The sequence below is a fragment of the Chroicocephalus ridibundus genome, chromosome 17 (genome assembly GCF_963924245.1).
Source record: "Chroicocephalus ridibundus chromosome 17, bChrRid1.1, whole genome shotgun sequence".
Lineage (NCBI taxonomy): Eukaryota > Metazoa > Chordata > Aves > Charadriiformes > Laridae > Chroicocephalus > Chroicocephalus ridibundus.
The window spans coordinates 8,241,127-8,265,931 of NC_086300.1; the positions used below are offsets into that span (position 1 = coordinate 8,241,127).

Below are 24,805 nucleotides of genomic sequence, written 5' to 3' on the forward strand. Positions count from 1 at the left end.
AAAGAGAAGGCAGTATAGAGGATCCTATGTCCTTCGGATGCTGGAGCCCTATGTGCTGTCAAATCGGCACCTCTAATCAGGGCACAGCATGCCATGCAGGTCCTGCCCATGAAAGGGTTACCCCATTCCAGTCCATCAAGCTTTTAGCGGATTTTCGTAAAAGAAAACAGCTCTATTCATCATTTCTGCTTTCAAACAGAAACAATGTTCACACGAGAACCTCATACCGTATATTTAGGTAGAGGCAAGGACATGCAGGTAGTGCAATCACTGGCACCGAGCAGGAGCTGCCTACAGGCTCATCGGTTACAATCGAGTGGCTGAGTTTGTCCTCTGGCCAAGGGATTTGTGCAGCACAAGACGGCTGTGAAGGCCAAGCTCTGCATGTAGCACAGCACAGCAGAGGCCAGGGCCTCCTCAGGTTACATGGATCATTAACTCCTTGATGTACAGTGATCTTAGTATTAGGGTGACAGTACCCTGCCAGTTGTTTACTTCATGTGAAGATATACCAACTCTAGAACCTCCTCAGAGCAGCTTTCACATCTGTCCTGGTTTGAGCTAAAGTAGAACCAACTTTCTGTTCATTAATTTTACTTCTTAGCTAGGCCTCTTCTAACTCTCTGAATGTAACAGCGTATTGTGCCAAAACCAGTTCCTTCTCAGAGTGATAAGACCAGTGTTTACAATTAGTGCCAAGGAATGGTATGCAGAGAGGCTCTTGCTTATACTTACTGCTATAACACCCAAGGTCAGCTACGGTGGTTATTTGCCCCATTGGAGGGTCGGAAACGGAAAAGCATAGAGGGATCCCACCTGCAGGGAGGAGCGGACACGGCAAGTGACCCAAAACTGACCAACAGGGGTATTCCATCCCATCTGCCCCACGCTCAGTAGAAAAGCTGAGGCATCAAAGGGTCAGTCTCTTTTCTTCAATAGCCGATGTCTGAGGAGGACGCTGTCTGCTCATCTGCCTTTGATCCCGATCCATGTGTTCCTGACTCCAGCTTTGGAATCCAGTTTGCACACATCGCTGAGTCCAGTCTGGGACTTCCCCAGTGCCTGCTGGTGACATCGTCCTGGGAGATTAATATGGTTTTGTATATACTGTATCTATCTCATAATTTCCTTTTTATTTTATTATTAATATTTCATTAAAGTAGTTTAGTTTCTTCTAAACTCATAAATCTCTTTATCTCTCCTCCTCTCCATGTGTGAGAGGTGGGGGAGGGGAGAATCTGTCAATGGCCATTGGGCAATTTGTCCAAAACCACAACAACATCCTTCTTCCTTAGGGTCTAAATCAAGGGGTTGCGCAGGGGAGTAAGAATGATATAAAGAAGAGCCACTGCTCTGCCTAGTGACCCTTTGGAGGGGCCTCCCATGTAGGTGAAGACACACGGGCCATCGAAACAGGCCACAGCAGTGAAATGGGAAGCACAGATTGCGATAGCTCAGTGCCTGCCTTCTGCAAAGCAGAACCCCAGCATGATTAAAATCACTGTGAAAAAAGAACAACCTCTGTCAACAGTGCCCTTAATTTGAAGTGTAAAACCTGCATGGATCCTGTGTCCTTTTTCTACCTTTCCAAGATCTTCTCACGTGCACAAACTAGAGTTCATGCCAAGAGCCAGTAGCAGGGCTCTGGTGGTGCTTTGGCCAAAGGGCTTCCTCATCTGTCAGAAGAAACACCATCCCTCCCTTTTCTGCACAGACAATTGCAGATGGTATCATCATTGTGAAGAATCTGAGGTACCTTCTGCTTATTACAAGGCTTAGTGCAGTAGAGTTAGGAAGTCCAACTGTCCTGCTGTTGAGGATGGTTATCAATAGCATGACTAGGGAAAAAAGATTTCAGGGATGCAAGCGAAATGCCCTTATAAAGCTTTAGGCCTCCAGTCATTCTGAGATATGCTGCATTAGCCATAATTTCCTCTTGATGAAGGACATAGGTGTGGGGATTTCCATCCTTCCACTTGTAGACTTTTCTCAAGACATCTAAATTTTCATTCAGGAAATAGGATATCAGACCATAGTAGCTACCAAGTGACATTTCCTCCAACAAGAAGTGCTGAGATTAACATGCAAAAAAATCCTCTCCCCCGAGAATGGCAGCCGATTACTGACCCCCCGAGAGCCCAGCAAATCTGCGGCCATACCACAAGGAACGCCCTTCCTCAAGAGCTCATGGGGCTGCTGATAGATCAGGGACTCTTGTCTTCCTGGGCATTTGTGGGCAGAGATCACAGCAAGACAAGACCTGATGGTCACTGGCAGCACAGCAGCCCAGGATATCTTCCTCAGCTCTAAGGGACGGTGCTCAAAAGAGGAGCCACTGCAGGCTGTCCCAGCCTCCCACTCCTCTGAGAATGGAGACAGGTCTCCTTGTGCCCTCAACCCCTTCCACCCCAGAGCAACACCCTTCTCCATTGGCAGCCTGGGGAGTGTCCACAGAGGGAAGGACCACATGGAGGCCAGGCTTGAATGCAGCAGAACTTTAATGAGTCCAAAGAGGGAAACAAAGTCACTCCAGGTGGGGGTCAACAGTTCATGGAGCCCCACGGGCAGCAGCAGAGGCTCTGCGGTCCTTGTCTGTGTGGGAGCTCTTGCATGATACCTGTCTGCCTGCCACATAGAGGGAGAGGAGACAGAAGGCTGGCATTAGTGGCACCTTGCTGCAAAGGGGAACCAAAGCAAACAAAGAAAAGGGAGAGAAAAGCAAAGCCATTCAGCTACATTGCAAACACGTCCTAAATCTCGATCCCTTGCTCAGCACCATGTTCTGAGTTGCTCGAGGTGTCTCCCTGGGGCTTTCCCAGCATCTTTATCAGAGGAGGCACCTTCTGCCACTGTAGCGTCTGGAAATGCCAGAGAGGTCACAGCACCCAGAGGTGATGGGCACTCCATCACAGCTGAGGATGCTGCCAACAGCAGCGGAGGTGGAGGATCCCACAATGGTGTTCTGTGGGAAGGAGCTGAGGATGGGGCCAGGCAGGGTCACCACCACAGCAGGAGGCTCGATGACGACGGTGGAGTTCTGGCACTGCCTGACACAGGGCTCATTGCAGCTGTTGGCCAGTGGGGTCGGGCCACAGGGCCGGCAGGGCAGGCACTGGCTGTAGCAGGACATGTCTCAAGGGTGGATATGCACCTGGGAGAGGATCAGGGAGGAAAGAGAGCACAAGGGTGTGTGAGGAGCAGCCTGGTTACCCTGTCAGAAAAGGAGCCACGACCGCTACTGAGTGGGGAGCTGGAATCTTGGCCAGGAGACACACAGTCTTTATCACCCTACAAAGAGCAGCCTGGCCCGGAGTGGCTCTCTCCTAGTGTGTGGGCCAAAACCCCCTCTGCCACATCCCAGCCTCTCGCTAAGCAGACCTTCTCCACACCTCCCTCCATCATGACAAGAACATGCAAACCACAGGAAAGGAGAGAACCAATGTCAGCTGAGATGACCATCGAGGAGAGACCTCACTTTGGAAGAGAAGGAGAAGGAACCGCAGACTCACCTGGTTCCCAAGGACAAGGAGGCCAGGGAAGTGGATGAGAGAGCAGGGACTTGGGCTGGCTTTTATACCTGCCCTTCATTGCCGCAGCACCAGAGGCACCCTTTGCAGAGGTAACAATTTTTGCACACAGTCATCTTGAATGCAAACCTTGCAGCTAATGATAAGGGCTGTGCTTTGGTTTCCAACACTGCTGCCTTTTCATTTCCAGGTTTGTTCCATGCCCATTCCCCAGTGAAGGCTTCCTATGATCAGTGGGATGAAAGGCACCAGGATTTCTAGGGCAGGAATGCAGCAGTGCAAGGCAGAAGACTGAGCTGAAGTGCTAGATGGTTCCAGAGCAGGCAAGTGACATCAGCCTTGGTCACTCTGGTGGGGCTGTTTGAAGTGCCGTTCTCAGGACAAATCTTCAGCTATCCTCAGCTGGACGCTTCTGTGCATGAGGACCTGCCATGTCCTCTTTCCCTTCACAGAATCGCAGAATCACAGAATCTTCATGGTTGGAAAGGACCTTTAAGATCATCGAGTCCAACCAAACAACCTACAATCTCTGCCACTAGACCACGACCTGAAGTGCCACATCTAGACGCTTCTTAAACACGTCTAGGGATGGTGACTCAACCACCTCCCTGGGCAGGCTGTTCCAGTGCCTGACCACTCTTTCAGTAAAGTAATTCTTATTCTTCCTAATATCTAATCTAAACCTCCCCTGCCGCAACTTCAGACCATTTCCTCTGGTCCTGTCATTATTCATCTGGGAGAAGAGGCCAACACCCACCTCTCTACAACCTCCTTTCAGGTAGTTGTAGAGGGCAATGAGGTCTCCCCTCAGCCTCCTCTTCTCCAAGCTAAACATGCCCAGCTCCCCCAGCCTCTCCTCATATGCCCTGTTCTCCAGACCCCTCACCAGCCTGGTACCTCTCCTCTGGACACAATCCAGCACTTCTATGTCCCTCTTGTACAGAGGGGCCCAGAACCGAACACAGCACTCGAGGTGAGGCCTCACCAGTGCCCAGTACAGAGGCACCATCACTTCCCTACTCCTGCTGGCCACGCTATTCCTGATACAAGCCAGAATGCTGTTGGCCTTCTTGGCCACCTGGGCACACTGCTGGCTCATGTTAAGCTGGCCATCCACCAGCACCCCCACGTCCTTTTCTGCTGGGCAGCTTTCCAGCCACTCTTCCCCAAGCCTGTAGCATTGCTTGGGGTTGTTGTGACCGGAATGCAGGACCCAGCACTTGGCCTTATTAAACCTCATACAGTTGGCCTTGGCCCATCGATCCAGCCTGCCCAGGTCCCTCTGTAGAGCCTTCCTACCCTCACGCAGATCAACACTCCCACCTAGTTTGGTGTCATCTGCAAACTTACTGAGGGTGCACTCAATCCCCTCATCCAGATCATTGATAAAGATATTAAACAAAACTGGCCCCAAAACTGAGCCCTGAGGGACACCACTGGTGACTGGCCACCAAGAGGATTTCACCCCATTAATCACAACTCTCTGGGCACAGCCATCCAGCCAGTTTTTAACCCAGCGAAGAGTACACTTGTCTGTGCCATGATTCGCCAGCTTCTCCAGGAGAATGCTGTGGGGGATGGTGTCAAAGGCCTTACCAAAGTCCAGACAGACAACGTCCACAGCCTTCCCCACATCCAGAAGGCGGGTCACATGGTCATAGAAAGAGATCAAGTTGGTTAAGCAGGACCTCCCCTTCCTAAACCCATGCTGGCTGGCCCTGATCCCTTGGCTGCCCTGCACTTGCCGTGAGAGCTCACTCAAGATGATCCTCTCCATGATCTTTCCTGGTACCGAGGTCAGGCTGACAGGCCTGTAGTTCCCCGGATCCTCCTTCTGACCCTTCTTGTAGATGGGCGTCACATTAGCCACCCTCCAGTCATCTGGTACCTGCCCTGTTGACCAGGGTTGTTGATAAATGATGGAGACGGGCTTGGTAAGCTCTCCCGCCAGCTCCCTGAGTACTCTTGGGTGAATCCCATCCAGCCCCATAGACTTATGTGTGTCTAGGTGCAGAAGCAGATCATTGATTGCTTCCTTCTGGATTATGGGTGGGTTGTTCTGCTCTCCGTCCTTATCTTCCAGCTCAGGAGGCTGAGCACCCTGGGGATAGCTGGTCTGACTATTGACGATGGAGGCAAAGAAGGCATTAAGTATCTCAGCCTTCTCCTCGTATGCCTTCTCTTCCTTCTCAGTTCACCCTGGTGATCACTTGATGTTGCTTCCCCAGATGTTGCACTGCTGGGTTTGGATCCCACCCTACTGAAAACTGCCCAGTTCCCAGGGGTCCTCAGAACAGTCCATGATTCATGGTGTTCCTATGTGTGTTTGTCTTGTATATACTTGTAAGCAGTCAGGTTTTTCTGAAAAAATGTGAACAAATTTGTGCATGATTCCATGCCAGCATGCCTCAGCCTGTGTGTATGTGTCCTTGTGTGTCACTCATCAAGAGGTCATGTGCTGGTTGTGGCAGGGATGCTGTCCACTGCTCTGTCCATGAGCACCACAGAGCAACAGGTTCCCAGGTCAGAAGGAGCCTGAGTGCAGGGGAGTGGTGATGGCACCAGCCTGCTGGAGATGTGTCCAGGGTAGAGGCACTGAAATGCAGTCCCTGCCTCCTGACACTTCCTTCTCCTGCCCCTGCAGAGCTCACTTTCAGACCACAACAAGGATGGATCCACTCCAACCTTGATCCTTAGTTGAATTCAGTGTGACAATATTGGGAGTGCCTCAGCATGGCTGGCAGTCCCCACTCCCTGCCTCTCCAGGCCAGGACACAGCTGCTCTCCCCAGTGCTAGAGAGTTCAAAGGATGGGGATTGCTTTCTGGGCAAAAAGAAAGGCTAAGGAATCCAGCCCACCTTGTGCTGGCCATACCTGACTGGATCCGCTTCCAAAGCAGTGTCAGTGGTTTCTGGGAAGTACTTGTGCTCTTCACAGGCCTGGTGCTGTGCCAGGCAGGGGCTGAGACGTTTTCGCAAACAGGTCCTGAATGAACGGAACACAGAGTCTGATATCACTGCGCTGTGAGCGGAAGAGCAGACTCTGGAGATTTCATTGGAAAAGCCAAAGAACTGATGACAGCTTTGATGTTCATGCCCAGAATGTTCATGTTCCCTACTGGAATCTCAGTCTGAGCTGTGCAATCTCCATTCTGGGAGGTGTTCAAGGCTGGACTGAATGTGGCATTGGGCAATCTGAGCAAAGGCTGATGCAGATGACCTCTGGAGGTCCCTTATCACCTACATTCTGACACTGTGATTCCCAACCACCCCTGCCCTCCCTGACCCCTGCCTGCCCATGGGCACATTTGTCCTCACATTCCCTCTGCACCAACACAGCTTCTAGGCATTGTGCTGGGGCTGAAGGGCGGCAGCTGAAGGGAGGCTCTCAGCCTCCTCACTCCCAGCAGCAGGAAATTATTGCTTTCTATTCTGCAAGCAAATCGTCTTCCAGAGCCCCACCCTTCACCCCACCACCCCAGATCAGCTCCGGCCATAGCACGAGGAACGCCCTTACTCAAGAGCTTATGGGGCTGCTGAGCCCTCAGGACTTCCTGCCTTCTGGGCATTTGTGGGCAGAGATATCAGCAATGCAAGGCATGATGGTCACTGGCAGCAGAGCAGCCACAGATGTCTTCCTCAGCTCCAAGGGATGGTTCCCAAAAGAGGAGCCAATGTACGGTGTTTGAACTGCTCATTTGTCTGTGACTGGAGCAGGGTTTCCTTGTGCTCTCAACCCCTTCAACCCCTTCTCCTTTGGCAGGATGGGGAGTGTCCACAGAGGAAAGGACCACATGGAGGCCAAGCTTGAATGCAACAGAACTTTAATGAGTCAGAAGAGGGAAAGAAAGTCATTACAAGTGGGGGGTGCCAGTTCATGGAGCCCTATGACTCCATGGTCATCTCTGAGGACCCCCATGGTCATCTGAGAGGGTGTGGCCCTTGGCTGTGGAGACTTTCCTTCATCATGTCTGTCTGTATTCCTGCCCCATGGAGGATGAGGGAAACAGATGGTCCCCACCAGGTTGGCCTTGAGGGAACCTTGCTGCTAAGGGGATGTGAAGCAAACAAGGAAAAGGGAGAGAAAAGCAAAGTCATTCAGCTATGCTGAAAGCAGCATTGAAAACATTGAAGCTTTGCCCAGCACCATGTTGTGATTCCTCAGGGTGTCTCCTTGGGGTTTCCCCCAGAGTCTTTAGCAGGGGAGGCACCTTCTGCCACTGTAGCGTCTGGAAATGCCAGAGAGGTCACAGCACCCAGAGGTGATGGGCACTCCATCACAGCTGAGGATGCTGCCAACGGCAGCGGAGGTGGAGGATCCCACAACGGTGTTCTGTGGGAAGGAGCTGAGGATGGGGCCAGGCAGGGTCACCACCACAGCAGGAGGCTCAATGACGACGGTGGAGTTCTGGCACTGCCTGACACAGGGCTCATTGCAGCTGTTGGCCAGTGGGGTGGGGCCACAGGGCTGGCAGGGCTGGCACTGGTTGTAGCAGGACATGTCTCAAGGGTCTGGAGGTGCACCTGGGAGAGAAGCAGGGAGGAAAGAGAGCATAAGGGTGTGTGAGGAGCAGCCTGGTTACCCTGTCACAAAGGAGCCAAGGCCACTACTGAGTGGGGAGCTGGTAGCTCTGCCTGGAGTCACATTATATATACTACACTACAAAACGCAGCCTGGCCCAGGGAAGACCTTTCCTTGGGCATAAACCAAAAAATCCCTCTGCCACATAACATTGTCTTACTGAGCAGACCTTCTCCACTCTTCCCTCTATCATGACAAGAAGTCACAAAGCCAAGGATAGGACATAGCCAATATCAGCTGAGATGTCCATCAAGGAGAGATCTCACTCTGGAAGAGGTAAAGAGACTTCAGACTCACCTGGTTCTCAAGAAGAAGGAGGCCAGAGAAGTACACGAGAGAGCAGGGACTTGGGCTGGCTTTTATACCTGCCCTTCATTGACGCAGCACCAGAGGCACCCTTTGCAGAGGTAACAATTTTTGCACACAGTCATCTTGAATGCAAATCATCGCAGCTAATGATAAGGGCTGTGCTTTGGTTTCCTGCACTGCTGCCTTTTCATTTCCAGAGCTGTGCCGTGCCCATTCCCAAATGAAAGCTTCTTGTTAGTGCTGGAAGAAAAGACTCCGGGATTTCCAGGGCAGGAATGCAGCAGTGCAAGGCAGAAGAGTCAGCTCAAGTGCTGGATGCATCCAGAGCAGGCAAGTGACATCAGCCTTGGTCACTCTGGTGGGGCTGTTTGAAGTGTTTTCCTCAGGAAGGAAATTGAGCCATCCTCAGCTCAACGCCCATGGGCTCCCGTGCATGAGGAGTCTTTCCCTCCCTCCTCTACTCCCTCCAGTGGTCACTTGTTGTTGCCTCCCCAGGTGTGTGCGTTGTGCTGCTACGTTTTGAACCTGTCCTGACTACCATTGACCTCAGCAAAAAATTCTGGCTGCTTTGGAATGGTGCCCACTCCCTGGAGTCTGTGAGTACACAAACAATGGCATGGGCATGTCTGGGGCCTTGTGCTTCCACAGAAAGTTCTAAATCTGTAACAACCCCATCTGTCCTTGGCAGACTCCACGCTCGCTTGTGTCCCTACTTGTCTTCTTGTCTTATGTGCACTTGTGTGCAGCCATGTTTGTGTGGATGAGTGTGGGAGCACAAATTTGTGGATGACTTGATGCTGTTGTGCATTAACGTGTGAGTGTGTGTATCCTTGTGCGTTCCTCATCACAAGGGAATGTGCTGCTCATGGTGGGGACAGTCACATGAGTGCTGAAGTGCAGCAGGCTCCCAGTGTCAAAAGGAGCCTGAGTGCAACTGAGCGGTGATGGCACCAGCCTGCTGGAGATGCGTCCAGGGAAGAGGCACTGAAATGCAGCCCCTGCCTCCTGACGCCTCCTTCTCCTGCCCCTGCAGAGCTCACGCTCCACTCCTGCCCATTTCAGGCCCCAACAAGGTTGGTTTCACTCCAACCTTGATCCCTAGTTGAATTCAATGTGACAATACTGAGAGTGCCTCAGCATGGCTGGCAGTCCCCACTCCTTGCCGCTCCAGGCCGGGACACAGCTGCTCTCCCCAGTTCTAGAGAGTTTAAAGGATGGGGACTGCTTTCTGGAGAAGGAGAAAGGCTGAGGAATCCTGCCCACCATGTGCTGGCCATCCCTGAGTGGATCTTCTTCCAAAGCAGTGTCAGTGGTTTCTGGGATGCACTTGTGCTCTTCACAGGCCTGGTGCTGTGCCAGGCAGGGGCCAAGACCTTTTCGCAAACAGGTCCTGAATGAACGGAACACAGAGTCTGATATCACTGCACTGTGAGCAGAAGAACAGTCCCTGCGGATTTCACAGGAGGAGCCAAAGAACTGATGAGAGCTTTGATGTTCATGCACAGAATGTTCATGTCCCCTACTGCAATCTCTCAGACTGAGCACCCAGCAACTGTCCCTGGGAGGGAAGGGACATTGGATCCAAGGCAACACTGCCCCAAAGCCCACTGCTGTCCTGCAGGGGTTTCCAGAGACACCCTCATTCAAACAAGGGCTATGCACAGTACAGAAAGTTCCTGAGCCCATATCCCTGCCTGAAGGTTTGTCTGCCTGGACTCACATCCAGCTTGGAGATAAGGCAGCTGAGGGCTCCTCCACTTCCCTGTAGTGACCCCATAGAGATGAGTGCCAGGGAGCTCTTCCGAGGGAGCTCAGCCAGGGCTGGTTTCCCTCTCCATGGAGGTGCTTCTGAGCTGAGAAGCTGATGGCCAAGCTCATTGCTTTCTCAGGAGGTAACAGGCACTGTGTAGAATGGAAGGGCAGGGCATGAGCGTACGTAGAGCTTAGCATGACCTTTGACAGACTCTCTCCTACTTCCTTTAGAGCCAATTTGGGGATAAATGGGTTGGAGCATGATAAGCTGAGAGGAAAACTGGCTGGAATGTCAGGCAGAAAGAGTTGTGAGCAGTGGTGCAGGAACAGTTTCAGGAACCACTTGTTCAGAAGAGAAGGAGAAGATGGGCCCAGAGTCTGGAAGTGCCCAATGACAGGAGAAGAGGCAATGGACATCAGCTGGAACATGGGGAATTCTCATGAAGCAGTAGGCTAAAAGAAATAGTGAGTCAAGGAAGGGGTTTCCCAGGGAGGCTGTGCAATCTCCATCCTGGGAGGTGTTCAAGGCTGGGCTGAATGTGACCTTGAGCAACCTGATTTGTTCTGAACAGGGGTTGTTACAGATGACCTCTGGAGGTCCCTTCTCACCTACATTCTGACACTGGGATTCCCCACCACCCCTGCCCTCCCTGACCCCTGCCCACCCCTGAGCATATTTGACCTCACACTCCCTCTGCCCCAACACAACTCCTAGGCATTGTGCTGGGGCTGCAGAGCAGCAGCTGAAGGGAGGCTCTCAGCCTCCTCACTCCCAGCCACGGGAAATGAGTGGCTGCTGGTTCCAGCTCCTGGGCTCGTAGAGAGCTCTGGGAAGCTGGTCCATGTGCTGGGCCAAGGCCCCGCTGCTGTGCCAGGCTGCAGCTGGCACTGTGCAGGCTTTTTCTTGCTGGATGACGGGGAGAGTCCATTTCCCAGTTGGGCAAAATGCTGCCCGTGCAGAGCCCCTGAGCGTTCGAAGCCCAGGCGAGCCCCTGAGCGGTGCCAGCGCAGGGCCGAGCCCCGGGGAGGAGCTGGCGGTGGAGCAGGGGAGAGGAGAGGAGGAGGCAGTGAGTTCTTAGCAGAGAGTCGGGGCTGGCGGGGGCAGCGAGGCGCGGGCGGCGGAGCGGCGGGATGGGGCGGTGCCGGGGCGCAGGGCTGGCGGGGCTGGCCGCGCTGCTGCTGGGTGCGTGGGGCTGGCGGTGGTGGATGTGGCTGGGGCTGTGGCCGGCGTGTTCTCTGGGGATCCCAGCGCCAACTCTTCCCTCTCCTTCTTCAGCCTCTCTTTCCCTTTCCTGCCTCTGCCATCTTTTGTGCCCCTTTAAAAACCCTCCGAGTCTTCCTGTTGTTCTTCTCCCTTTTTCTTCACCGCCTCTATTGGTACAAGCCTCCTTCCATGCACGCCTGATTTTTCATGCACCCTCTCCTTCCCCTGTGCATTCTGCAGTTCTTATTGCCCTGAATGCAGCCATCTCTCCTTCACTCTAAGCACCCCTCTACCTCTCTACTCTTCCTCTCTTCCCTCGCTGATCTTCTGACCCATCTCTATGCATCTGCCATCCCTAAGCCCTCTTCCTGCTCCCTGAGATCACTTTCTCTTCTTGCCCTCTGCTTCTCTCATGTCTGTAGGCACATGTGCTTTCTGCATCGTGCCATACATCCACTCATCCCCCTGTGTATTCACCATTTATTCTTCTTATGAATTCATCCCTCCATCCTTCACTGTAACACACTCACCTTTCCTGTCCTTCTGCCTCTCATCATTCATCCATCCATCCATGCACCTGACTTTCCTTCTGTCTCTCCATGCATCATTTTTGATTTCCTTTCTTCCTGACTTCTGTTCTGTAATCATCTTCCTCTCCATCTCTCCCTCCGTTCCATCACACATTCCGTATGGAAACTCATGCCCAGTTCTATGTTAAGCCCTTCCTATTTCCTTTCTTTCATCTATGCCTCTCCTTGTAACTCATATAACACGTGGAGTCATTCCTTCCCCCTTGCTACTTTCTTTCTTTGTCTCCTTTTTTTTTTCTTCAGTGACACCACCCTTCCACATATCATTCACGCATACATCTCTCCATCAAATATGGATGGACACTTCCATAAATGCACATGTTGACATCCCCTGTAAATACATCTAATTATCTCTAGTTGTTCCTCACTGCTTCTAGTAGATATGTTCTTGGAAACAGTAGCATGGCTGGGCAGAAACTTTGTTTTGAATGGTTTTTCTTCTTTATTTCCTCGGCAGTGGCTGTGGGCAGAGCCCAGGTGCTGCAGGAGCCGTCGGCAGAGACCACCGAGGGGACCAGCATCAACATCACTTGCTCGCACCCCAATATAGAGACCACGGAGTTCATCTACTGGTACCGTCAGCTCCCGGGACGAGGCCCCGCGCTGCTCCTGAGCACTCTCAAAGACTCCAAAGAGCTGCGGGACCCGCCGGGGCGGCTGTGGGTGTCGGCAGACCGCCGCTCCAGCGCCCTGTGGCTCGCCCGGCCCCGGCGCGGGGACGCGGCGGTGTATTACTGCGCCCTGGGAGACACGGGGAGAGGAGCCGGGGCTGCGGCCGGGCAGGAACCGGCGCGGGCGGGGCCGGGCGTGTGTGTCGGGGCCGGGGGGACAGCCCCGGACGGGCCCGCCAGGGGGCGCTGCCGCTCCGCCCGCCGGGGCCGCCTCGCCCCAACCGGCCACAACCAGCCCCTCGCCCCGGGCCGCTTCCCCTGAACGACCGGCCCCGGCAGCGGCAACCCCGCACTCCCAGCGGGACGCACACAGAAATCCCCCGCCACACTGCCGCCGCCGCCGGGGCAGGAATGGTGCCCGGAGCGCTGGCCGTGTCCGGCGGGGCCCGGCAAGGGGCGATGGCAGCCGCCGGCCCCGCTGGCGCCCGGCCAGGAGCAGCGCCTTTCTGCTCTGCACAGGGCGGCGGGCGGCAGAGATCCTCCTGCCCATGGGCAGCCGCCCAGCCCTCGCTCCTGCCGCACGGACCGCCCACTGCTGCTGCTGCTCCACGGGCAGGGGCTGGGGATCTCTTCCACCCCACTCATGTCGCCAGGCTCTCTTAGAACAGAAAGACCCAACTCCTGCAGTGCCAACACAAGCCCTTACTTTGAAACCACAACCACAAGTGGTTTCTTGCTGGGAACTTTGTCAATACGCTCAGCTATACAATTACAACTTCTACCCTCCAGCTCCACACTCACCTTCTGGTGTTGCAAAGGCATCCTGTGGAGCTGGCAGTTCAGCATGAACTGATACTCAAGTTCAGACTCAGGAGGGAGCCCCAAAGAGATGTGCTAAGTTACCCCATGGGGCTGAAGGTCTGTGGGGAGAGCTGAAAGGGGCCTCTAGGCATGGGGTTCCGGACCCAGCTAGTCCCCAGTGAGGCCTGTGTGGCTGTAGGAACTGAGAGAGGTGGGACAGTCCGTGTTCACAGGCTTCAGGGGCAGAGAGGAAAGGCTCAGTCCTCTTCCCTGCCTCAGCTGGGGCCTGTAGTGGCAGCCATAGTTGTATTCCAAGGGAACTCCTGGCAGGTTTGCAGTCATTGGAGAACAGAGGGCAGCCCACCATCCTTCTGCCATGGCCTCGACTGAACAACAGGACAGTAAAGGCCTTGTGGGAGCGTGGCTGTGAATGGGGGCTGGTGTGCCAAGAACGTGCTTCCTGCAGTCCCTGCCAACTGTGTGAGAAAGGCCCTGGGTGAGAAGAGGCAGAGGAGCCCTGCTCCAGGCAGCAGACACCAGAAGACATGAAAATCAAGTAGGCCTTTTGCTTGCCTGGGTATTGAGGTTCTGGGGCTCAGGGTGGGAGAAGCATGTGGAGGCTTTGCGTAATGTGGGTAGGAGAAGGGACACAGAAGGACTGCCTGCACAACAGAGAGCTGGGTTGCCATGTCCTCCCCCTGCCAGGGTGAGGCAGTGTGTCTGTCCCTGTGCAGCTGGTTTCTGGAGCAGATGCTCTTCACAGAGATGTTTCTCTTCAGGTTCCTCCTCTATGGGCAGAGGAGAAGGGAAAGAGTGTGTGACACCTGGGTCCAAGGCACTTCAGTGTGTGCCTGGTCCTCTCTCCATCCAGACAGTCCCAGGGACAGGGTGGACATGGGTGGGTGCAGGGGTGCCTTCTCCCTCTCCTGCAGAGCTGGGTGCAGGCCTGTGCAGCTGGCTAGGTGGTGGGTGTCAGGAGAAGTTCTCAAGGGATCTTTGTTCTTTAGATGGCCACTACTTAAACCATGATTCTTTTATGTCTCTAGAGGGCTGCCTTGTGGTAGAGGTCGGGGGACAGGCCCAAAGAGGCCTGGCTGGAGCAGCAGGCAGAGAGTTTTACTCCACCCTCTGGGCTGTGGTTTGGAGGCCTCTTTGATCGGGCAGAGGTAGAAGAAGAGGTGAAGGTGCAAGCCTCGGGTCCCTCATGCTCGCAGGTCCCTGGGCACCCCCTGAAGAGAGAGCGTGACATGGTCCTGATTTTCCTGTCAGCCCTGCTGGGACTGGCTGACTTTGGTGAGATGTGACTTTCAGGCTGGGGAGATTGAGGCAAGAGTTTGTGCATCTGGTGGTGGAAGGGAGGAGATGTGAGTGCTGACTGCCTGGGATGCCTGTGAATGTATCCGTAGGGAGATCAGGGTCTGCATATGGGTACAGCAAATAATCTGGGAGATGTCAGGGGTAATGGGCGTCAAAGGAGGAACAAGACCTCACCTGAACTTTGCAGCTGCTCAGCATTCCTGAATGTGCTGCTAATACATATTAAGCCTGAAAAGAGGGAAAGGTGCTGGGGAATGGACCGACGTGGCATAGAGCGGCTTCTCTGCTGTTTGTATTGGATACAATGCTACCAATCTCTGTAGGGATGGCTATAAACAAGAAGCTGCAGAACAAACAGGGACAAACAGCTCATCATTTCTGAAGCTAGGAAAAGTGAGATGGACAGTGGGGACAGTGAGCAAACTGACGAAGTGACAGACAGATCTATTGGCAAGCAAAGCTGAAAGCTCTTCCTGGCTTTACAGGTCATGCCCAAAAGGACTCTGTGCTCCAGTTCCCAGCAGAAATGACCATCCAGGCGGGACGCAAGGCAACGCTGCACTGCAATTTCTCCACCAGCGATTCCAATCCCTACATCTTCTGGTACCAGCAGCACCAGACCCAGTCCCTTCAGATGCTGCTACGAGTAAGCAAGTACAGAGCTCACGAGGCATCAGGGAGGTTCTCCTCCACACTGTCTGCAAAGGACTCCCAGGTGCTTCTGCATGTACGGGAGACCAAGCTCCAGGACAGCGCTGCCTATTTCTGTGCACTAAGCCCACACTGGTGCCCACAGCTGGCAGCAGTGCACAGAAACGTGGGGGTGCTCTGAGGAGCAGTTCCCTCCCTGCCACTGCTTGCATGGAGCTTTGAGCTCAGCCTGCCCAGCAGTGGCACCTGGGGCTGTGGTGAGGGTGGGCCTCTGCCTCCCCAGCCTGTGCTGCTGTGAAGCACATGCCAATGTGACTTTTACAGCTGTGTCTAGATCCAGGGTCTTTGGTGATGAATAGAACCCAAGAAACCTGACTTGGGCAGTCCCATTGGAGGCTAAACCATAAAGAAGCCAAACCAGGCTTGTAAATGCCCTCTGCTTAGAATAGCTGGTACAGTGGCATGAGTCCTCAGGGCAAGTAACCTATCAGCTTGTGTGCTTCTTCCCTTTCCCTGTGGCTCCACTGATGGCCACAGCTGGAGAATGAAGCTTGTGGTAGGAGGCACAACTGCTCTTATGCTTTTGCCACATGGCCATAGTAGCCGCAGAAGGGAAGAGCCCTTCCTTGCCCTGCATCTGAGTGTCATCAAGTGTAAAAGACCCATCAGCCAGATGCTGAACAAGATTCTCTGGTTAAACCCTTCCTGCACTCATCCACTGCCAGAGAGTGGTCCCACTCTTTTTCATGTCTCTTCTCCTTCTCAGGAAAACCACCAGTGCTCAACTGGGAGGAACCCCTATGTCCCTGAGTCCGTGCTGGTTTCTCTGTCCAACAACTGGTAACCACATCCCAGTGATCTCATTTGCTCCCATAGGGAACGCAATGGTTGCTCATGAAGCATCATCCACTTCACCTGAGAAAGCCTAGGCTAGATTGTAGTTGTCCTAGTACTGTTGCAGGATGGCCTGCCTCTCCCAAGTGATGTGGGTCTGCTCTGACAGCCCTGTTGCAGGCTTTGAATGCCCCTGTTTATCTCAGAGGGCTTTAGGAAGCGTTGATGGGGAACTGACAGCAGCCTTCAGTGTTCCACACTCCTTTGTGTTTCAGGTCCCTTGGACACTTCAGGTCCTGCTTTTGATTGCTCTCCAGGGCTGCAGAGTGCTTCAACACTCCACAGACACAGTTCTCCCCCAAAAGCAAGGAATGACAAACAGTGATTGCTACCTGAGGACACACCCAGGCTCAGGTTCTTTTCTCCAGCCTCAGTGGTCTGTCGCAGGGATTTTCCCAAGTGCCCCTGAGAAAGAGAGCACAGCCGACAAGGGCGGGCATCAGCCTGTCCTTGGCACTGGTGCCTGGGCCTGGCTGAAGGTCTAAGAGCCAAGTGCCCAGGACAGGTGGACACAGGAAAATCACCTCCAGAAGCACCACTGCTTCCAGAAGGGAGGAGAGGATGTTCAGTATGGATTCAATCATCTCAATGAAGAGCTCTACACTCAGGTGAAATCAGTCCCACGCTGATCTTAAAGGTGTGTCTGCCATCTTGATGCCTCCTCCTTCTGAAGTGGTCACATGGACCCCCTTCATTGTCCGTTTGCAGAAAGAAGAGCTTTGAGAACATGATGCATCAAATGAAAATTGGAAGGGGGAAAAGCAAGTGCCTTTTGGAAGTGCTGACGTCCTCCCAGTGAGTGTGAGGAGAGAGTTGCTGCCCAGCCAGCCTTTCACAGTTCTGCAGTTTGGAGACTTTGCCAATCTCATTGAAGTGTTTCCACAACAAAGCCCAAAATGAGTGGCAAGATGGACTTTTAAAAACTAATGTGGAGTTTCAGATGTGGAAATGTCCTGACACATCTAGCATGAAGCACAGTGATTTGCATATTTTTTAATTTAAGATTTAAAAATACCTTAAGATACAGGATTGAGGGATGGAGAGGGAGTGTAAATTTTGTTGACTGCCTTCTGTTAGAAGTAGTGGCTTTTGAGATACCAATAATATATGGTATAGGAATAATGGCTATAGGTAGAGATACCAGACATTGCCAAATTTTCTGTTGAACCAGAGCATGATTCTCTGAAACAGCCCCAAGAGTGGGACATAAATCCTTCCAGAAAATGTCAAACTCAACAGAGAAATACATGCCCCTTTCCTAAAGCAGTGAGCCAGCTGCTGGGAATCATTTAGGAGATACAGGTGAATCCCTGACAAAATGAGGCACTTGGCAAGCTGGAATTCAAACCTGTGGGAGGACAACTCTTCCAGTGTTCTGTTGGAGAGCTGCTTCTGGATGGGATTTGTGAGCTGTGAGGGGAGTGTAATGGGCTTAGTGGGAAATTGGTGGCTTCTCACTACCTGTGATGCGCAGGGGCACTTACACTTTGCTGAAGACCTTCTGCAGGGTAGAAGTCATGGGCGGGAGGGGATGTACCTGTTTTTTACTCCCACTGAGGCCCTTTGAAAAGTCACTTCACTTGTTCTGGAAGGCCCACGCCAGATCTTGCTTCACATCTTTGTTCCTGAGTCTGTAAATGAAGAGGATCAACAGCTGTGTGAAAGGCGTTCATGAGTTTGTTCAGATCCAGGCAGTTCTGGGCCAATGGCTTCACATGCAGGAACATGGTGGAGCCATACCAGACTGTGACAACACTGAGGTGGGCAGAGGAAGTGGAAAATGCCTTTTTCTGACCATGGGCTGACATGATTCTGAGCATGGAAGAGGTGATGTACACGTAGGAGAGCTGGGTAACCACACAGGGCGCCACCAGAACAGTTTAGGAGGCAAGGAATGTTGCTAGCTCCATGGGCCACATGTCACTGCAGGAGAGGGCGAGACAGGAATCTATATCACAGAGGAAATGATTGATGACATGTGGCCCACAGAACGTCAGCCTGGATGTCAGAAAGGCCAGCAGCGAGACGGACAGACAGCCTCCCAGCCAGGAGCTGAGCGCCAGCCGAGCAGAGAGGACACTGCTGATGAGGGAGCTGTATCTCAAGGGGTAGCGTGTGGCTAAGTAGTGGTCATAGGCCATGACAGACAGGAGAAAACACTGAGTGGAGCCTAGGGAGAGAAGAAAGAACAACTGGAGGATGCACACACTGAAGGAAATGGTCTGGCTACTCCCCAGCATGACTCCTATGGCTTTGGGAACAACACGAGTAGTGTGCCAGATCTCCAGAAAGGGGAGTTTATGGAGGAGAAAGTACATTGGGGTACAGACGTTGCTGTTCATCCACATGAGAGCCATGATGGATGCATTGCATGTTACTCTCAGGGAGCACGTCAGTGCAAATACCACCACAAGGGAGACCAGAAATGCCACGTGCCTGGCAAGCCAAGAAAAATGAATTCTTCCACAGTTGTCCCATTTGCAGTGTGTTCCCGAGGATTGAGGTTCATTTGCAAAGACAGGAAAGTTTCTGTGAGCGTCTGCATGCCTGTGCTGGTCCTTCAGATGCCACTAGGAGTGAAACTAGAGCAAATGATGCCTCATCAACCTCATTGCTTTCTATGTGGAGATGAGAGGCACTGTGGGAAGGGGAGGGGCACTGCCTGGGGTGTACCTTGACTTCATCAAGACCTTTGAAATGCCCTCATGGGTGCACACACATGCACACCGAGCTATGCACACTCATAGGCATGCACACGCATAAATATGTCTGCAGTTGCGGAATTTTATTGTACCATTTGAGGCAAATGAAACACATGCTTATGCTTAGATTTAAAAAAAACTAAAACAAACCAATGAACCAACCACCAAATGATCAATGTATTGGCCAGAGTCCTACCACCATAAGCAGTTCTACAAGGAGTCTGGAAATATGTGTCAGAAGCCGATTCCTCACATACACTGGCAGCAGCACCAGTCCTGTGAATGGTGCATGGGACACCTCAGCCTGGCATTGGGTCTATCCCCCAGCACCAGCTCTGCTGCCCAAAGGTGGCCACTCACCATTCCCATTCCAGGGTTGCTACAAGACAATGCTGCAGCTGTTTCTCATCACCAAGGGAAACTGCTCTCCCTTCCAGAGAGTCCTTCTGTCTCTGCATTCCTGCTGCCAGCCACTTTAACCCCTGCTGCATTTGGGCCTTCATGCCCTCTGTGGCAGATCATTCCTTGGTCACAAATTACCACTGCTGAGCAGTTACAAGTTGAATTTCCCCTTCAGTGCACACACAAACTCACACACATGAGCACAACCACACACATCAGCTTACACACACCAAAGAGCAACTCATTCCTGTGCAGTTATAAGGAGGTGTGTGCACACACATTTCCAAAGGAGCCCATCTCCATACCAACACGCACAGCCACCCCACACACAAATGTGTACGCACAGATATTCACACACACGTGCTTACACTCCTGCACGCATGCATTTGCATACAGATTACATGCATGCTCCTCTACACAGATGCACACACACTAAAGCACACATATACACACACCTACGCCCACACAATTACAAATATACAGACCAGTCACACACATTCATGCTCTCCTCCATCAGTGTACGTGTCTGGCAGTGTGCTCTCCCCCCTTTCCCTCCTCGGCTGCTGCTCAAGCCATAACCATCAGCGGGAGTTGTGATGAGTTGCACCTGGAGTTTGGGGGACGGCTGGCAACACAGTCAAAACACTGTCTGGAGTGGGGACCTAGATATTTTGTTCCCATGCAAATATGACTATTGGTCAATTCTCTTACTCTATAAATAGTGGATAGCCCAAGAGCCCTTGGACCTCTCCTGCTATGGGCCATCCCAAGGGCTGTTTCCTGCTTAACCACTCCCGCCATTCTGCAGAACAAATCATCTTCTGTAGCCCCACACTGACCCCCTGACAGCCCACAGCAGCTCTGGCCGTAGCAAGAGGAAGGCTCTTCCTCAAGAGCTCATGGGGCTGCTGACACCTCAGGGACTCCTGCCTTTCTGGACATTTGTGGGCAGAGATAACAGCAGATAAATTGTGGGCCTGATGGTCACTGGCAGGAGAGCAGCTCAGGATATCTTCCTCAGCTTCAAGGGTTGGTGCCCAAAACAGGAGCCACTACCGGCTGTCACAGCCTCCAATTGCTCTGAGAATGGAGATGGGTCTCCTTGTGCTCTAACCCGCTTCCACCCCAGAGCAACACCTTTCTCCTTTGTCAGCCTGGGGAGTGTCCACAGAGGGAAGGACCACATGGAGGCCAGGCTTGAATGCAGCAGAAGTTTAATGAGTCCAAAGAGGGAAACAAAGTCACTTCAGGCGGGGGTCAACAGTTCATGGAGCCCCACGGGCAACAGCAGAGGCTCTGTGGTCCTTGGCCGTGCAGAAGTTCTTGCATGCTGTCTGTCTGCCTGCCCCATAGAGGGAGAGGAGACAGAAGGTCCTTACCAGGCTGGCATTAGTGGCACCTTACTGCCAAGGGGAACTGAAGCAGTCAAAGAAAAGGGAGAGAAAAGCAAAGCTTTTAGGCTACACTGAAAACACATCCTAAATCTCAATCCCTTGCCCAGCATCATGTTCTGAATTGCTTGAGGTGTCTCCCTGGGGCTTTCCCAGCACCTTTATCAGAGGAGGGACCTTCTGCCATAGTAGCGTCTGGAAATGCCAGAGAGGTCACAGCACCCAGAGGTGATGGGCACTCCATCACAGCTGAGGATGTTGCCAACAGCACCCTCCTTCACTGCTGCCTTTTCATTTCCAGGTTTGTTCCATGCCCATTCCCTAGTGAAGGCTTCCTGTGATCACTGGGATGAAAGGCCCCCAGGATTTCTAGGGCAGGAATGCAGCAGTGTGGGAAGAAGACTCAGCTCAAGTGCTGGATGATTCCAGGGCAGGAAAGACATGTCAGCTTGGGTCACTCTGCTGGGGCTGTTTGAAGTGCTGTTCTGAGGTAAAAGCTTCAGCCATCCTCAGCTGTATGCCCATGGGCTCCCGTGCATGAGCATCTGCCATGTCCTTCTCTGTCCTTCCCTCCTCAGCTCACCCTGGTGGTCACTTGATGTTGCTTCCCCAGATGTTGCACTGCCAGATTTTGATCCCAGCCTGCCTAACACTGTTCCCAGGGGTCCTCAGCAGAGTCCATGGTTCATGGTGTTCCTATGTGTGTTCTTATCTTTTGTGTACTTGTAAGTAGCCAGGTTTTAGTGGCTATACACGGGAGCACAAATCTGTGCCCAAGCCTCTGCGTGTGTGTCCTTGTGTATCATCAAAAGGATGTGTGCTGGTTACGGCAGGCATACTGTCCACTACTCTCTCCATGAGCACCACAGAGAGGCAGGTTCCCAGGGTCCGAAGCAGCCCAAGTGTAGTGGAGTGATGATGGCACCAGCCTGCTGGAGATGTGTCCAGGGAAGAGGCACTGAAATGTAGACCCTGCCTTCTGAGACCTCCATCTCCTGCCTCTGCACAGTTGATGTTCTGCTGATTGCAGGCCACAACAAAGATGGTTCCACTCCAACCTTAATCCTTAGTTGAATTCATTGTGACAATATTGGGAGTGCCTCAGCATGGCTGGCAGTCCATGGTCCCTGCCTCTCCAGGCCAGAACACAGCTGCTCTCCCCAGTGTTAGAGAGTTCAAAGGATGGGGATTGCTTTCTGGAGAAGGAGAAAGGCTGAGGAATCCTGCCCACCATGTGCCGGCCAAACCTGACTGGATCGGCTTCCAAAGCACTGTGTACTGTGTCTGGGATGGGACACAGCCCGTGCTCATGCCCAAGCCAATGCCAAAAGTACTTGTGCTCTTCACAGGCCTGGTGCTGTGCCCGGCAGGGGCTGAGACCTTTTTCCCAAACAGGTCCTGAATGAAAGGAACACATTCTGATATCAACTGCGCTGTCATCGGAAGAACAGACTCTGAGGATTTCATAGGAGAAGCCAAAGAACTGATGACAGCTTTGATGTTCTTGCTCAGAATGTTCATGTCCCCTACTGGAATCTCTCAGCCTGAGCACCCAGCAACTGTCTTTGGGAGGGAAGGGACATTGGATCCAAGGCCACACTCCCCCAAGCCTACTGCTGTCCTGCAGGGGTTTCCAGAGACACCCACATTTGAACAAGGGCTATGCACAGTACAGAAATTTCCTGAGCCCATATCCCTGCCTGAAGGTTTGTCTGCCTGGACTCACATCCAGCTTGGAGATAAGGCAGCCGAGTGGTCCTCCACTTCCCTGTAGTGACCCCATAGAGATGAGTGCCAGGGAGCTCTCCTGGGAGAGCTCATCCAGGGCTGGTTTCCCTCTCCATGAAGGTGCTTCTGAGCTGAGAAACTGATGGCCAAGCTCATTGCTTTCTCAGGAGGTAACAGAGTACAGAGGAAGCAAGCAACCAGTGCTCATGCGTGCCCTGGATAGCTGCAGCTTGTACGGCAGGGTGCCGAGCCTCTGCCAGTGCAGGAGGTAAATTCAATCCCTCTAGGTGGTCAGAGGACGAGGGCGTTCATACCAACTGACCCTCGAGTCACAAGGTGTCACTTGCTTGTAGAGATCCAGCCATGGTTGCTACCCAGTCGAAGGCTATTGTTAGAAAAGCTGCGGGCACCCAGACAGAGGTCCCATGCAAACACGTGGGTGTCCAGGCCTCCTCCTGCAGAGAGTGCCAGAGCCTGGCACTTGCAATGGAGGGCAGCAGAGACAACACCTGTGTCAGATGTGAACAGGTAAATGATCTGTTCAGCCAGGTGGCTGAGCTGAAGAAGGAAGTGGAGAGGCTGAGGAATATCAGGGAATGTGAGAGGGAGATTGACTGGTGGACCCACTCCCTGAGAGAAAGGGAACAGGTTGAGGCCCCACACAAATCAGAGGACCCCTTCCCCTCTCATCACCAGGCAGTAGGAGGGGATCTCAGAGAAGGGGGGGAATGGAAACAGGTCCTTGCTTGGGGAAGCAGGTGAATCCCCTCCCAGCCCCTCCCAGCTTCCCAGTTACCCTTGCAGAACAGGTATGGAGTCCTGCAGGAGGAACTGGCTGTTGGAGAGGAGGACGATACACCCAGGCCAGAAATGTCAGAAAGACCAAGTTGCCATGGACCCAGCATCACAACTGTCTCCAAAAAGAAAAGCAGATGGGTCATTGTTGTGGGTGACTCTCTCCTGAGGGGGGCAGAGGGGCCGATATGCCCTCCTGACCCACTTCACAGGGAAGTCTGCTGCCTCCCTGGGGCACGGGTCAGGGATGTGTTGGACAAACTTCCGGCCCTAGTAAACTCCTCTGACTACTACCCCCTCTTAGTATTTCAGGTGGGTAGTGATGAAGTGGGTAGAAGGAGCCCAAAATCGATTAGAAGAGATTTTAGAGCCTTGGGACGACTGCTTAAGGGATCAGGAACACAAGTTGTATTCTCCTCTATCCCTTCAGTGGCAATCATGAATGAGGAAATTAACAGGAAGAGGCAACAGGTCAGCTCATGGCTCTGGGACTGGTGTTATTGGCAGGGCTCTGGGCTTTTTGATCATAGGCTACTAATACAAGACACCTGGCCTGCTGGTGGCAGGTGGGATGCACCTGTCCCAGAAGGGGGAAGGAATTCTGGGACAGGAGTTAGCAGGGCTCATTGACAGGGCTTTAAACTAGATATGAGGGGGGAAGGGGAGATAACTGGGCCTGTCAGGAGTAAACCTGAGGGAAGCATGCCAGGGCTTGAAGGATGGTGGACTAGTGAGGACTGTCATGCTGCCATTTCATTTGAGAGAAGGGAGAGATGTTTAGCAATCATGGAAGCACCTGAGAAGGGTCTGGTAGGAAATGGGGCCCACACTCACAAAAAGGTGTTGGAATCATTAGCTCATCTGAAGTGCATCTATACCAATGCATGCAGTATGAGCAACAAACAGGGGGAGCTTGAAGCCATGATGCACCAGGAAAACTGTGACATAGTGGCTATCACAGAAACGTGGTGGGATGCCTCACACGACTGGAGTGCCACAATCGATGGCTACAAGCTGTTCAGGAGGGACAGGAAGGAAAGGAGAGGCAGTGGAGTGGCCCTGTATGTTAGAGAATGCTATGAGAGCTTGGAAATCAAGTATAGTGATGACGGGGTGGAGAGTGTTTGGATTAGGTTAAGGGCCAAAAAAGCTGATATCGCTGTGGGAGTCTGCTATAGACCTCCCAACCAAAGCAGAGAGGTGGATGAAGCTTTCTGTAAGCAGCTGGGAGAAATCTTGCAGTCACTTGCCGTTGTTCTCGTGGGGGACTTCAGCCTCCTGGGTATCTGCTGGGAATACAACACAGCAGAGAGGGAACAATCCAGGAGGTTCCTGGAATGTGTGGAGGATAACTTCCTCACACAGCTGGTAAGTGAGCTGACCAGGGAAGGTGTCCTCCTGGACCTCCTTCTTGTGAACAGGGAAGAACTTGTGGGGGAAGTAAGGGTTGGTGGCCGTCTAGGGCACAGTGATTGTGAGATGACTGAGTTTTTGATCCTTGGAGAAACAAGGAGAGGGGTTAGTAAAACTGCCACCTTAGACTTCCAGAG

The 24,805-nt window shown here is 52.7% G+C and overlaps 1 pseudogene and 1 gene segment (V, D, J or C); one reads left to right on the forward strand and one right to left on the reverse strand.

The window, feature by feature from the left end:
* Positions 1-14,622: 14,622 nt before the first annotated feature.
* Positions 14,623-15,524, forward strand: LOC134524723 (T cell receptor alpha variable 13-1-like). The segment is given in 2 exon segments: positions 14,623-14,668; positions 15,178-15,524. Coding segments are annotated over 2 exon segments (393 nt in total).
* A 2,289-nt stretch (positions 15,525-17,813) lies between these two features.
* On the reverse strand, positions 17,814-18,746 carry LOC134524665 (olfactory receptor 6F1-like; annotated as a pseudogene).
* Between the last annotated feature and the right edge of the window lie 6,059 nt (positions 18,747-24,805).